This window comes from Solanum dulcamara, chromosome 1, assembly GCF_947179165.1.
Source record: "Solanum dulcamara chromosome 1, daSolDulc1.2, whole genome shotgun sequence".
Classification (NCBI taxonomy): Eukaryota; Viridiplantae; Streptophyta; class Magnoliopsida; order Solanales; family Solanaceae; genus Solanum; species Solanum dulcamara.
This window is the reverse complement of record NC_077237.1, coordinates 3,853,186-3,867,060: the sequence shown is the minus strand read 5'-3', so window position 1 is coordinate 3,867,060 and position 13,875 is coordinate 3,853,186. Positions and strand designations below refer to the sequence as shown.

Here is a 13,875-nt window from a genome sequence, read left to right as displayed (position 1 = left end):
CACTATATAAAAAAAAATCTAATTGGAAATTGAGAAGAGAATGACTAGACATCAAATGATTAACAAAAAGGTTGTGGAGTAGTTGAAATGTTGAATGTCTTATAGTGGAATGTTGAATGTCTTATTGGCAATAAGTGACGTTGTGATAGAGTGATAAATAGTCTTCTTTTATTTTTAATTAAAAGTCTTGATTTCGAACCTTGTTAGTATAGAGTTGCTTTTCTTAGAAATTTCAAATTCAAATACACATAGAAAACACCAACTAAAAATCCCCCCTAAAAGTGAATTGCAGTTTTCAATATTTCACTTGTTATCACACTTATATTATTTAAAATATATGTTATTCTGTTCATGACATGAAGTAAGATAATGTTTGTGTCTTTAGTCATAAACCTTTCTTTTGGGCATTTATTATTATCTTGTCTAATTTTCAATGGAAGTCCTTTTCTTTTGCTTTATTAGGTGAAAATGTTGTCTGTTCTTTTTCCATAAGTACATGTGTGTGTGTTTTGGTGAAATTTTTTTCATCTACTGTCATTTCTATCTCCTTTTATTTGGACAATTTACTTATGCTAAGACAAGAATCTCTAATAATAGCAAATACTTTTAATTTGATTGATCCATCAAATGGATATTGTTAACTCGTCACGACAAAAGCATATTCAAAACTTGAAGTTTGTAAATTCAAATTTTACAATACGACAATTTATTAGGTTTGAAATAAAAATTTTGAACACAAATATAAACTCTGAACAAAAGTTGTTAGATTCCTCCAATATATAGTTATTGATTTATTATTTTTGGTTAAGTCAAGTTACAAATGATTTCTGCTAACAAGTCAACTCTCAACAGTCACCACCTTTTAGCAACAAAAGATAAGCTTTAATATTTTTAAAATATTATAAAATATTTTTTTACACCTTTTACCAAAATTGGTTTAGAACACTCTTTAAGTAACTTACTTTCTCGGTCCGTTCACTTTTATTTATTCACTAAATTAAAAATATATATTTATTTTTACTTATTATTTTTGATATATCAAAAAAAATATATATTATTTTTATTGTTTTACTTTAATATTACTTACTTATTCTCTAAATCATTTATCAAGACTTTCTCAAAATTAAATAGCAATTACTATATGAATATTATGATTAGATACTCATATCAAATTATCAATTACTTTCTCCCCTCATTTTTACTCGTCCACTTTGCAGTTTGCATGTCCCAAAGAAATAACGATTAATATGTTTTTATCACAATACTCATATTAATTGATGTATAGTCTTAGGTCTTAGGGAATAAGTAATTAATGTCGAGGTAAATTAGAATATATTTTTTAATTTTTTTTCATATGTTAAAATTGACAAGTAAAAGTAAAAATATATTATAAAAGTAAACAAAAAATGTAATGACTTAGCCAAAAAGTCACCCATTTTGTTGAATTTAATGTTCCAACAATTTAAGCAAAGAAGAAATGAAGAAACGTGTGGGTTCATTATTTCATCACCACTACTCTAAGAAAAGTGAGTTAATGCCACTTTAAGTTTGGCTTTGGAAAAGAGACTTATTAATTAAAGTTTTAAGTGGAGACACAATCTTTATCATAAAAGAGCAACAAAAATAAATAGTAGCCATTAGAGTTCAATACTCTATTGAGAATCTTCCAAAGCATTGTACTACCATTTAAGGTCAAAAGATTAAGAAGTTGAAAAAAAAAAAGAGTTAAAAGAGGTATCTAATGATGATACATAAAGAAAAGAAAATATGATATTGACCTTTTGTTTTTGTGGAGGATAATGCTTTAAAGTCCCATAAATAAGGATGGCCCATTAAAAGCTAAATCCTTTTAGGCTTTGGGATTTCATTTAATACAAGACAAAGTAACTTATCCCCTTTAGGTTATAAGGGATTGAGTGAGCCAAAGATGATGTTTGAGCTAGTATTAAACACTAATGATAAGATTATAACATTTAGACTAGCTTATTTCACCTGAAAAGTGAAATAAAATAATACTTAATCAAGTTAGATGGAATAAGATGCGATATTTAGAATTAAATTTGGTATAAAAAAATTATATTGTATTTGGTTGACGGCCTAAATTTATACAGTCAACCAAACACAATATAAATCTAATGTTGGAATATCTCACCTTATTCCACGTATCAAATGACTCCTTACTATATTTCATCAGCATATATATGATAATTTTAGTTTGTTCTAAGTTAGGTTCTCAATTACTTTTAAATCGAAATTACTATTTTCTTATACATACAAATAGTAGGGTTGGGCTCCAATTTTTTAGTGTATGCTTGAGCACTCGACATCTTTAACGTAGGTCAACCATCGACTCTATTCACAAAGATTTAGATATACGTAGAGAGAAAACCTAACATATTTTGTCTGCACTAAAAGTCAAATATTGATTTTTTGTGATTGTTACTCACTTTATTTATTATGAGTCCACATCTTTATGTGCTTGTGATATATATAATTTTTAATTTTTAATTCTCTAAAAAGCTTTTATAGAAAATGCACTAACAAATAACTACACAACTTATATTACTATATTTACTATTATTTCCTACCATTTGTAAAAATCTCAAAATCCCTTTTTCTTTAACTCTCTCTCCAACTCACCGATACATCCCATTTCGGTTCTCCCAACTATTGTAAATTTACGCCTATTTTCAAGCCACAACTACAGCGGTTTATGTTTTGAATTTTCACTCCATTATTTTCTGAATTTCAAGCTTCTAATTAAGGTAATTCAATTTCTTCCTTCTTTGTCATCTCACTTCAATTCCATCTCCTTCGAACTTCCGTTTATTTCAACTATAATTTTTTGTTGTTTTTACTCTTCTATTCACTAATACATATGGATTCTGCTCCATCTTTTAGTGTTGGTCTCACATAGTTGAATCAAAATCAAGGAATTCTTGTTTCACTGGGTTCTGATTCTTCTGATAAAGGGTATAAAGAGATTAGATCCAAACATTGCAATGATCCATTAGTTATAGATGTTTTACATGCAAAATCAAAATCTCAAATTGCAAAGTCTACAGTTCAAAAATCACCTCAAAACTATAGCAAAAATCAAAGGTGTTACAACACGTCCTAATCTTCCAAAGGTATAAGTTATTAAAATGCATCAGACAAAATGTAGCAAATTTCTTTTAACCATATTTATATAGACTATATGTATTAGATTTTTTTTTCTTGTATTTTAAGTGTTGATAGACTTTTCATATGATGACACATAAGGTTCTATTATGGGTTTTACTATAATGTACATGATACATAAAGTCTTCAGTTCTTTATGATTTTCAAGATACATTATGTATTAATTATGATACATAACCTTTTACTGATTTTGCGTTGATTAGGATCCATCAATTTATGTCTTCTATGTTGTTCCTGATACAAAAGGTCTTTTAATTTTCATTACGCACAACTTTTTTTTATATGTATAAGTAGTCAAAACTTAGTGTCTCATATCAATATACATAAGCTCACTATGTATCTAGATTTGTCATGTACTTGATACATAAGTTTGATATGTATGTGCGATACATAAGTTCGATATATATGTGCTACTCTAACGTGTCATATTATGTTTTGTTGCCTGAAGCAAATTATGCAATGTATTAGGTAGTATTTTGGTCTAATTTATTTGTTTTGTCAATTCATGGATTGAAGTATGTCATCAAAAAGATCCCTTCCCACTCTTTGAGATTAGCCATGCATTTGATTCATAAGATCACTTTTGTATCATCTATTCTAATGTATCATATCAGATGTACAATGTATCAAGTTCAAATTGTATTTAATCATTTTTTCTAACAATGCAGGGACTGAAGTACGTCATCCTGGTCAAGGAGAATCGATGGACGTCGAGTAGATTTTTTTTGAATTTTGTAGTAGTAGAATGTATAATTTTGTTTTTGCACCATCAGTAAATATTTTTTTTGGCTATTCAACAATTTATCAGATGTTGTTGAATATAAATTTCGTTGTTCATATCATAATTCTTTGTATCAGTTACATATCTCTGTGGAATTTTGAAACTGTGGTGTATTGTACATATTAAGTGTAAATGAATATCAATTTTTGTTCATGATACATAACCTTTCTAATATGCGGTGCATTGTAACAATGCTTATATATCAATCCTAACTCTGTCAAATGGTCATGTATCATTTACAATTTATATCAATACGAGATGTTATATATTAACTACAAATCAGTTGAAAGCTAATACAATAATTTTTAATGTATCAACCATAAATTTGTCGAATGGTCATGTATCAGTTATCAAATATAAGATAAAAGTTTATATATCAGATTCTCATGTATCAAATTTTACTGCTTCTGATACATTTACAACTTATATCAACACGAGATGTTATGTATCAACCATAAATCAGTCGAGAGCTAATACAACAATCTTCAATGTATTAATAATAAATTTGTTGAATGGTCATGTATCAATTATCAATGTATCAAACTTAAATATAAGATGAAAGTTTATGTATCAGATTTTCATGTATCAAACTTTACTGCTTCTGATAACATGAGAATTTGATACATATATTAAGCTTTACTGCTTATGTATCAGATACATAAGAATCTAATACATATATCAAGCTTTACTGTTTATGAATCTGATACATAATAATCTGATATATAAGCAACTTTACTGCTTCTGATAACATGAGAATTTGATACATGTATCAAGCTTTACTGCTTATGTATCAGATGCATAAGAATATGATACATAAGAAGCTTTACTACTTCTGATAACATGAGAATCTTATACATATTTCAATCTTTACTGCTTATGTATTAGATACATGAGAATCTGATACATAAGCAGCTTTACTGCTTCTAATAACATGAGAATCTGATACATGTATCAAGCTTTACTGTTTATATAACAGATACATAAGAATTTGATATATAAGAATCTGATATATAAGCAGTTTTACTGCTTCTGATAACATGAGAATCTGATACATGTATCAAGCTTTACTGCTTATGTATCAGATACATAAGAATCTGATACATAAGCAACTTTACTACTTCTGATAACATGAGAATCTGATACATGTATCAAGCTTTACTTCTTATGTATCAGATACATGATAATCTGATACATAAGCAGCTTTACTATTTCTGATAATATGAGAATTTGATACATGTATCAAGCTTTACTACTTATATATCAGATACATGTTATGTATCAGATACATGTTATACGAGATGTTATGTATCAACCATAAATCAGTTGAAAGCTAATATAACAATCATCTCAAATTGCTTGATGAATTTCAAATTTTGAATTGAAGTTCGATACGATCCTATGCTCTGTTTTTTGAATTTCAGGAAACGTGACCCAACACTCATTAAATGTGAAGCAGAGATAAGCATTAAGCATGGGCTTTTATTCTCAATTCAATTATATATCCAAGCACCGGAAGGGGAAATTAAATAGGATTCCTCTTCATCGTCTTCCATCGGCGAGACAGTCACCTCCGCCCTATTCCGCCAATAATCATATGCTCTGTTTTTTGAATTTTTCAAGTTCCTCATAATTGTTACGGTTTGTATGGGTTAATTCCCTTATTTATCTAAGTAATTGACTGAACGAAGGAAAGTTAACTTGATTTACGTTACCTTTTCATAAAAAAATCAACAACATTAATTATTATGTATCGAAACGTGATGTATCAGACGTACTACTAATGTATCAGAAATTTGAAAAAAATCAAAAAAATCAGGTAATTTAAGAAAAAATAAAAATAAATTATAATTGAGTTTTTTCACTATGGAATTTAGGTAAAGTCTAAAAAAAAAAAAAGTTTTGGGCCTAAATGTGATGAAGAACCATGGGCCTTTTGGGGTTATATTAGGGTAACACTACTTGAAAAGACATTCCTTTAAGATTTAATTACAATAGTACTTTTTTAATATTACAAATATAAAAATTCTTTTTTTTTCTTTGTATATAGCCATTTTAAAGAATCAAAAAAGATAATTATATTTCTTAATTTAATGCTATAACAAATTAGTATCTGTTTACCTTAATTTAAGAAACTCTCTTCAAACCGTAAAATACATATTCAAATCCTAGATCTTTCCCTCTCTAAGATATTCAAAATACTTTGAAATAGAACAAATATTTTCATCTGTTTTATTATAAGTTATATTTGGAGGTGTAATACATAGTTAAATACAATTATAGTTATATTTAAATATTTAATAATTTCAGTATAATTATTGGTACTTATAATATTACTGGTAGAATTATTAATATATATTATTATACTCACAATATTACCGGTATAATATATTATCGGTATAATTATTATACTCGTGATATTAGTGGTATATATAATTAGTAATGAGTATTATTATACTGATTATATTATCGATATAATTGTTATACTCTTGATATTATTGATATAATTATTATTTTCATGGTATTACTAATATAATTAGTGATAGATAATTATACTAAAATTCTTCATCTTTGTCAAATATTTGTGTATGAATCATGAATGGGTTCAGCTTGGGCATCAATGAAGGAGGACAATACTCGTTCTTCTTCAACAAAAATCACTGCTTCAAGGCAAAAGAAGACTTAAAGCAATAATTAAGAGATGCAAATTTTTCGACTCAATATTCTATAATCATAAAATAAAAATACACAAAAATTAGCAACACCATGTAAAAATTAAGAATAATATATCTGCAGAACCAAATATCAAGTAATACTAATTAAAATCTTTTCACAACTTGTTGGTCAGAAATTGTATCACCATGATTTCTCATTTCATTAACAATATTCATGACTCTTGTGCAATGTTCATCTATTTTTTCAAATTCTATCATCTTCAAATTTTGAAACTTTCTTCTAATTAAGAGTGAAGATTGATAGTGCGTTTCTTTTCTCCACCATACAACTCAGCTTCCAGAGACTCCTAAGCTTGCTTTGCAATCTCATAAGTAGCAATTTTTGCAAAAAATGCTCTAGAGATTCCTATTTGAATTTTGCTCAAGGCTTTTGCATCTTGATGATGCTTAGCCTCAATATTTTTCATCTTTACTACTGAAAGTTCACCATCGTCGTCTGGCTCTTCATAGCCATTTGCAATAATAGTCCACAAACCTTCAGGTTTTAGATATGTTCTCATTCTTATGTTTCAATATTCAAAGTCATTTGATAAAAAAATAGAGTAACAATAACTTAAAAATCAATACCTTCATTTATTTTAGATGCCATAATTTTGATTATTCTATTCAAAAGAAGCCATAAGAACTATGTAGATCGCGAGAAAGCATGTTCTGATGCTTGCATGGGCTCATCTGCTTCCAACAATCCAACAAAGTGAGTTTCACAGAAGGGAGATTCATATTGAGCTTTCGTAAATATTAAGATTTTGTAAATAATTAAGAAAAAAGAAATTATAGATTAAACTCTAATTCAAAATCTCTGATTAAATCATTATCAAAATCATTAGTGATCATTGTACACACGTGAGGGAGTGCATACTTTTATTTTTTTGTTAGCGAATAAGTGTAAGTGGCACTGTTTGAAAACATTGAGTGTTGTCACGCTGAAAGACACGAAAGCACACGTAATTAGGGCTAGGCATAAAATATCGAAAACCGAATTATTGAATTGAATTCGTTATTTCAGTATTTTGGTAATTCGGTTCGGTATTTGGTACTGAAATATAAAATTCGGTATTTCGATTTCGGTATTCGGGATTTACAATTATACCGTTCGGTATTCGGTATTTACCGAATACCGAAATTAAATTCTCTTTACTTGTCCATTTTTGTTTGTTTGACATAATTAACTAGTACTAATATTTTATCCTTCCGGTCATCATTGACAATATTCCATTTTCATATTTTGTCCAAAACAGTAGTTGGACAATTAACTCTAAAATTCAGAAAAATCATATCCTTGGTTTCGATATATCACAGTTCTGTCCACTCATCAGTAAGAAGTTTGAAAAACTTGTCAACTGGCTCCATCCAAGTTGAAACAACATAAATACTTGAGAATGTATTGGATAGACTTGAATCCAAAAGAAGAGAAAAATAAAATGACGATGAAATGCATAAAATTATTGACGGTTGATTTTAGTTAAAGCTCAAATGACTAAACACAACTAAATTAACATTGTTGTTTAGTGGACTTCGACTTCAATATGATATTACCGAATACCGTATCGACCGAAGTTTGATTTACCTGTACCGACTTAACCATGCCTAAACAAAAAGATAGAAAATTGAAGTTACATAAATGAAAAATATACCTCCTCAACGGCATGATTTGACTTTCTTCACCCTTGTACAAGGATCCAAGTTCATATACTTGAGTTTGTTTCTATCTCCTTCAAGAATTCAATTCTTATATTGTTCCATATTTTAAATTCAAATTTTTCGTTATCCACACTTGTGCTAGTAGGTGAAGAAAAATAATTTATTGATACTCAAAATCATACTAGTGTGTAATGTTGTGCACAATGAAAGAAGTGTTGCATTAATGGCCTTCAAAAGGAGGAAGATAAGAAATAGGGGATGAATGTTGTTCTGCTAGCTTTATTGTGGGAAACATAGAATTAGAATAGGAGAATATTTAAAGGGGTTGAAATAAATATTTGTTTCTTGTTACCTTTTGGTGTAGCAACAAGATCCCCTGTGTGATGTCCTTTACAGATCATCATATTTTTGTGTAGGTTCTTTGCGTTCTACTTCACAACTTTTATCTTACTGGAAAAAAAAAAGTTATATTTGAGCTAATATTTGGTATAGGTTAGACATCCACTATTGTCATGTGCGAGAAATGATTGTTAGGTGAAACTATAGTGATAATACTGGATACACAATCAGTCAATCATATATCAAAACAAAGGCACATACTAAAATGTTGGAGTGCCTAACCAAGTTGATTGTGTTTTCATTTGTCGATGTTTTTCCCATTCTCTTGAGCTTTACAGTCAATAGCAGATTAACATTATTGTATAGTGTATACAGTTAAAGCCGACCTTGTGGCTTCATATCAATCAAAGCAGGTAGGTTTCCGCATTGCATGGAGCTCAAGTCCGTCTCCATAGATTGCCTAATTCACTTTTGGGCAACAAGCAGACACTCTATCTATTGATTTTTGAAGTGAAACTTTTACAAGCGACTACCTTTCTTGGATAGTGCAAGTTTTACCATTAGTCTTAAGCATAACCATAAAGGGTATTAAGTATGTTGTCCTCGGCTTGACTTCTTGGAGAAGATAACCTTTACCATTACACATGTTTTTGGGATAATCTGGTGAAAAGTAGGTCTTATAATATTTATGCATTGTTTGGATATTAGGCATGTTAAATTTGATTTTGCATATGCCTTTTTTGGTTATGGAAATTTATCATAGGAATCTCTATATGTAACCTTCGGGTCCTTAGACAAAAACACTACAAAGTCCACGCTTAGCGAGTTAAAAAAAAAAAAAACTTTTTTCGTACATTTTATTTTACAAATTTATAGTAAAACCTAAGTGGTTGTTGAAAGAAGGAATTTGTAATGCTGACACTAAGATTGTGGTTTTTCAAAAACAAAAATGCAGCATCTTCCTCATGGGCTAATACTTGCTACTTGGTGAATTCATTCATTCAGATTTTCAAGAGATCTTTCTTTACTAAAAGTTGTTAAAATGGCGCCTGACTTCAAAAGCATTTTGCTTTTGATTAAAACAAGAAATACTATTAAATATCAAGAGATGTTAGCGTGGTATAAATCGGGACCTGACTCCAAAAGTCGATCCGTGAACCAATTTCTAAATCAGAACCCGATTCCGACAATGGATCCAGGACTTAACTTTCAAATTGGGATTCGACTCCGACCTCGATGATCAATTCAGGATGCGATTTCGACACTTGATTTGATACCTGATCTCGAATCTCGACCCAAAAACCAATATTTGATTTGAAACCCCACATTGACACCTAAATTGGAACCCAACCTTGACATCCGACCCGGGATCAAACCTTGAATCTTGACCCGGGACGCGACATCCAAATTAGGATCTGATCGCGATCCAACCCAAAACTCGAGAGTTGGGTCTTGAATCAAGGTCGGGAGTCGGGTTTTGAATCGAGAATCAGGAGTCGAATTTCGGATTAGTATTTCAATCGGTACTCAAGACTTGGGTTGGGGTGGAAAGTTAAGGTGTGAGATTGAAAAAAAGTTTTGAAAGATGTTTTTTTTTTTTTTGAGATTTATCATTTTCCTTAAATTTGAGAAAAATAAGTTATTTAGAAATATCAATATTTCTATGGGTTGAATATGAATTTATATAAATTTAAACTCATATTTTATCCATGTAAAAAAATCACCACCCAACACATTAAAATACGAACAAATTGGGCGAATTATAAAAATATGAATTCATTTTGCCGATGTGATGAAAGAAGATTTTATAGACTAAGATGTGATAAAAGAAGACTTTCATAGTCTAATTAATTGGATGACTGAAAGTGCCATAAATCTTATCTTAATTCTATTACCGTCAATCAAGCAAATGCCAAATCTAGAAAAGTCTTGATTCAATTTCCCCATGAAAAGGTCAAATGTAAACTTACCAATGCAGATGCAAATGAATTGAAGGCGCTAAAATCAAACCCAATTAGTTTAATTTGTCCAATCAATTTAAGTTTGAATTAATTATTGATTTGTTTATTCACTAACTTAACATATTTCAATTCAATCCATTTCAACTCATTAAAAATTAAGTTGATATGTAATTCGAATTGGCTCATAAGAAATCTTATTAAAATATTTTTCAAAAGCTATTTTTTTTTTAATTTGATATGTTATATATAACCATAATAAAGAAAAATAATAATTTTATTAGGTACTAAAATAATTTAAAAGAACAAATAAAATAATTAAGCTTAGTAGAAATTGAATTGAATTGGATCTTGACCCTATATAATTCATTATCTAATCCATCTTGACCCAAACAAATTTGAGTTAGATTAAATTTTGACCGAATTATTATCTTAATTTATTATAACCCGCCCAAACTTAATCCAACTCACCCAATTGTCTCTCCTAATATGAATATAGTTGGCAATTTCAATCTAATTGATACTTTTATTCATATCGCAATTCAAATTTTTTATTTTGATTCCCTTTTGGAGTACACATGAAAGAAGTTGGAAATGAAAGTTAAAACAATTAAAAAAAAAAAACGAACAAAACAAAAGACAAAGAGAGAAGATAGAGTGAACTTTCCTCTAGCAACATGCACATTTTCTCTATAAAAATTAATTTTATATTCACAAATGAAATATAGATATGGCATTCAAAAAACATCAAATCAAATGATTCTTCTTTTTCTCTTTTGTACTATTACACGTGCAAATAATACCAACCCTAAATTACAAAGTAATATTCACCTAACTCATTTGCCTAACAATTTTAATTTCTTGAATCGCCACCTAATAAAATTATTAAAATCCATCTCATCAATGAACAACAACCCTATTGGTCCGTTTCCCCGTTGACCGGATCAGCTTTGACCAAAACCCTTCTTTCTTCGTCTTTCCATTAATTCCAACTCTACCCCCTCTTGCAACAAAAGCTATTGACCTACTCTTCTTCAATCCTCCTCCCCCTCCTCCAGCTCCGGCGGCTGCTAGCGTAACGAATGAATAGTGGCCGCCAGCAACGTCGGACGTGATCCGACGATGTCCAATTGCACCATGTGGTGAGGCGCAATTGGACGAGGATGCAGAGGAGGATATAGAAGAAGGAATAGATGAAATTGTAGCAATTGTAGTTGTACCATTAATCTTTGAGAGCTTTTCCCTTAGGCAACATGAACATACTCCTGGTTGTTGTTTGTGTTGTGGATGTTTCTTGCATATAACTATTGGCTCTGAAAACGCCATTTGATGATGATGATCAAGAAGAGAGAATTTTGAAACTTTAATTTTTGTATATATGAATTTGTACCTTTTTTGTTTTGTTTTGGTCACGTCGATGAGTTGAGAACTAATGCAAGAAAAATATGAAGAAAAGGGTTTATATATAGTGAGAAAGATGTATGGGGTGGTGGGTGTTGAGTAGGGTGGTTTTGAGGAGTGGGGAGGGTGTTAATAGAAGGAAAGTGTGTGGAGGATGGGTGAATTTTGGCCCGTGTGAAATTGGAAAGTGTGTACAATGTTTTGTGAACAAATTAAGCAACGAATAAAGACCGTGTGGGACACGAACCGACTTTGTTTGTTTTTTTTCCATTATATACGTACACGTTGTGTGATATACTCTCGTTCATTATATTTTACTGGATCCTTATATTAAAAAAAATATTTTATTTTACTTGTTGATTTTAGTAAACAAAAAGTTTGGTAAAATAACTATATAAAAAAGTAATAGTAAAATAATTTAGAGTTTCGATGATCATTAGTAAAGTTAGTTTTGTAAAATAACCTTTAATTAAAACTTTTTAAAAGAATGTGTCGTGTCAATATCAAGTAATATAAAATGGAGGAAGTAAATTTTTATGCAAAATAATTTATTGAATTATTAAAGTTTAATGTTTTAAACGCATAATAAACCGTAATTACTCACTTTTACGCAGTATATATTTTCCGTTTTCTAGGCATACAATTACTAATGACGCGTGGAACTTGTATTTAGTCTATAAATAGTAAGCAATTTATATATTCAATTTATAAGCAATTGTGAATAACGCAATAATCTAGTTTTGGAGGAAATGAGAATGTATTGATATATAAATAAAATGTGATACTTTTAAGTAGTTGAATTTCATACCAACTTTATCTAAAAGTTTATATTATATACTTTTATTTATTTAGTCATATCTTTAATACGTCATTCACGCGTAAATTTGATTTTTTTTTACAGACTGAGTTATTTTTATAACGATTGATGACGTAAACTTAAATTGAAGATTTCTGTTTATTACGATATCATGCGAATTATATAACCACTTCATCTAAAATTTGGATTTATTAAAAAGAATAAGATTTTATTTTACTAATTTTATCTTTAACACAAGTGGCTTTAGTATTATCTGATCTGGGACCTCATGTAGTGAAAATCCAAGATTAGGTAGCAACTTATATAAATTATGGTAATTACAGTACTACTTATTCCCATATGAAATACGTGTGAGTTTTACTTTTTAAGTGTTTTTTTTTCTTCTCAAACAATTATTGAAAAAAGAAAAAGATGCTGATATGCTATCTCTTAGAAACTATTATACCTAATAATTCTGTCGACAAATTACTGAGATGAATTATAATATTTTGTATTGACGCAACACTGAAGGATGTGGTACAGTGCTGAGGCTGCTTCTCTTTTAATCAGAGATTTCGAATTTGAGCTTTGAATATGAAAAAATCTTTCAAAAGATCATATGCGGCGAGAATTCGAAATAGTCAGGCTCCAATGCGGATATCGAACATTGAGTAGAAAATAATTTTTTTTAACGACGTATAATTTGTCTCCAAGTAGTCAAGTATATGTAATTAAACAACTACCTAGAGCATTACTATTTCTTCTTATTCTTATTAATTTTTTTCCTTTGGTCAAGAAAGATTGCCATATTCTTCAGTGTGTGATGTAATACACACGGGAAAAAATAATAATTAAATGATGGAAAATAAAAGAGGGTTACGTGTAATTAGTTAAGTAGGCATTTAATTGCTTTTTAATATTTGGTCAAAGTAAAGTCTTTAACGTTACTTTTGCGGCACAGATTATAAGTCAAAAATTACATGTTAAGAAAGTACAAACCTGATGTCGCATGCACACGAGGGGTTCAGTCGACTTATACATAAA

General features: G+C 29.4%; 1 protein-coding gene across 1 annotated transcript; it reads right to left on the bottom strand.

Moving 5' to 3' along the window:
* Positions 1-11,287: 11,287 nt before the first annotated feature.
* LOC129886106 (uncharacterized) lies at positions 11,288-12,078 on the bottom strand. The gene has a single exon (XM_055960651.1). It carries the CDS (start codon positions 11,958-11,960, stop codon positions 11,535-11,537), a length of 426 nt encoding a protein of 141 aa, XP_055816626.1. The 5' UTR covers positions 11,961-12,078; the 3' UTR covers positions 11,288-11,534.
* Positions 12,079-13,875: the final 1,797 nt, after the last annotated feature.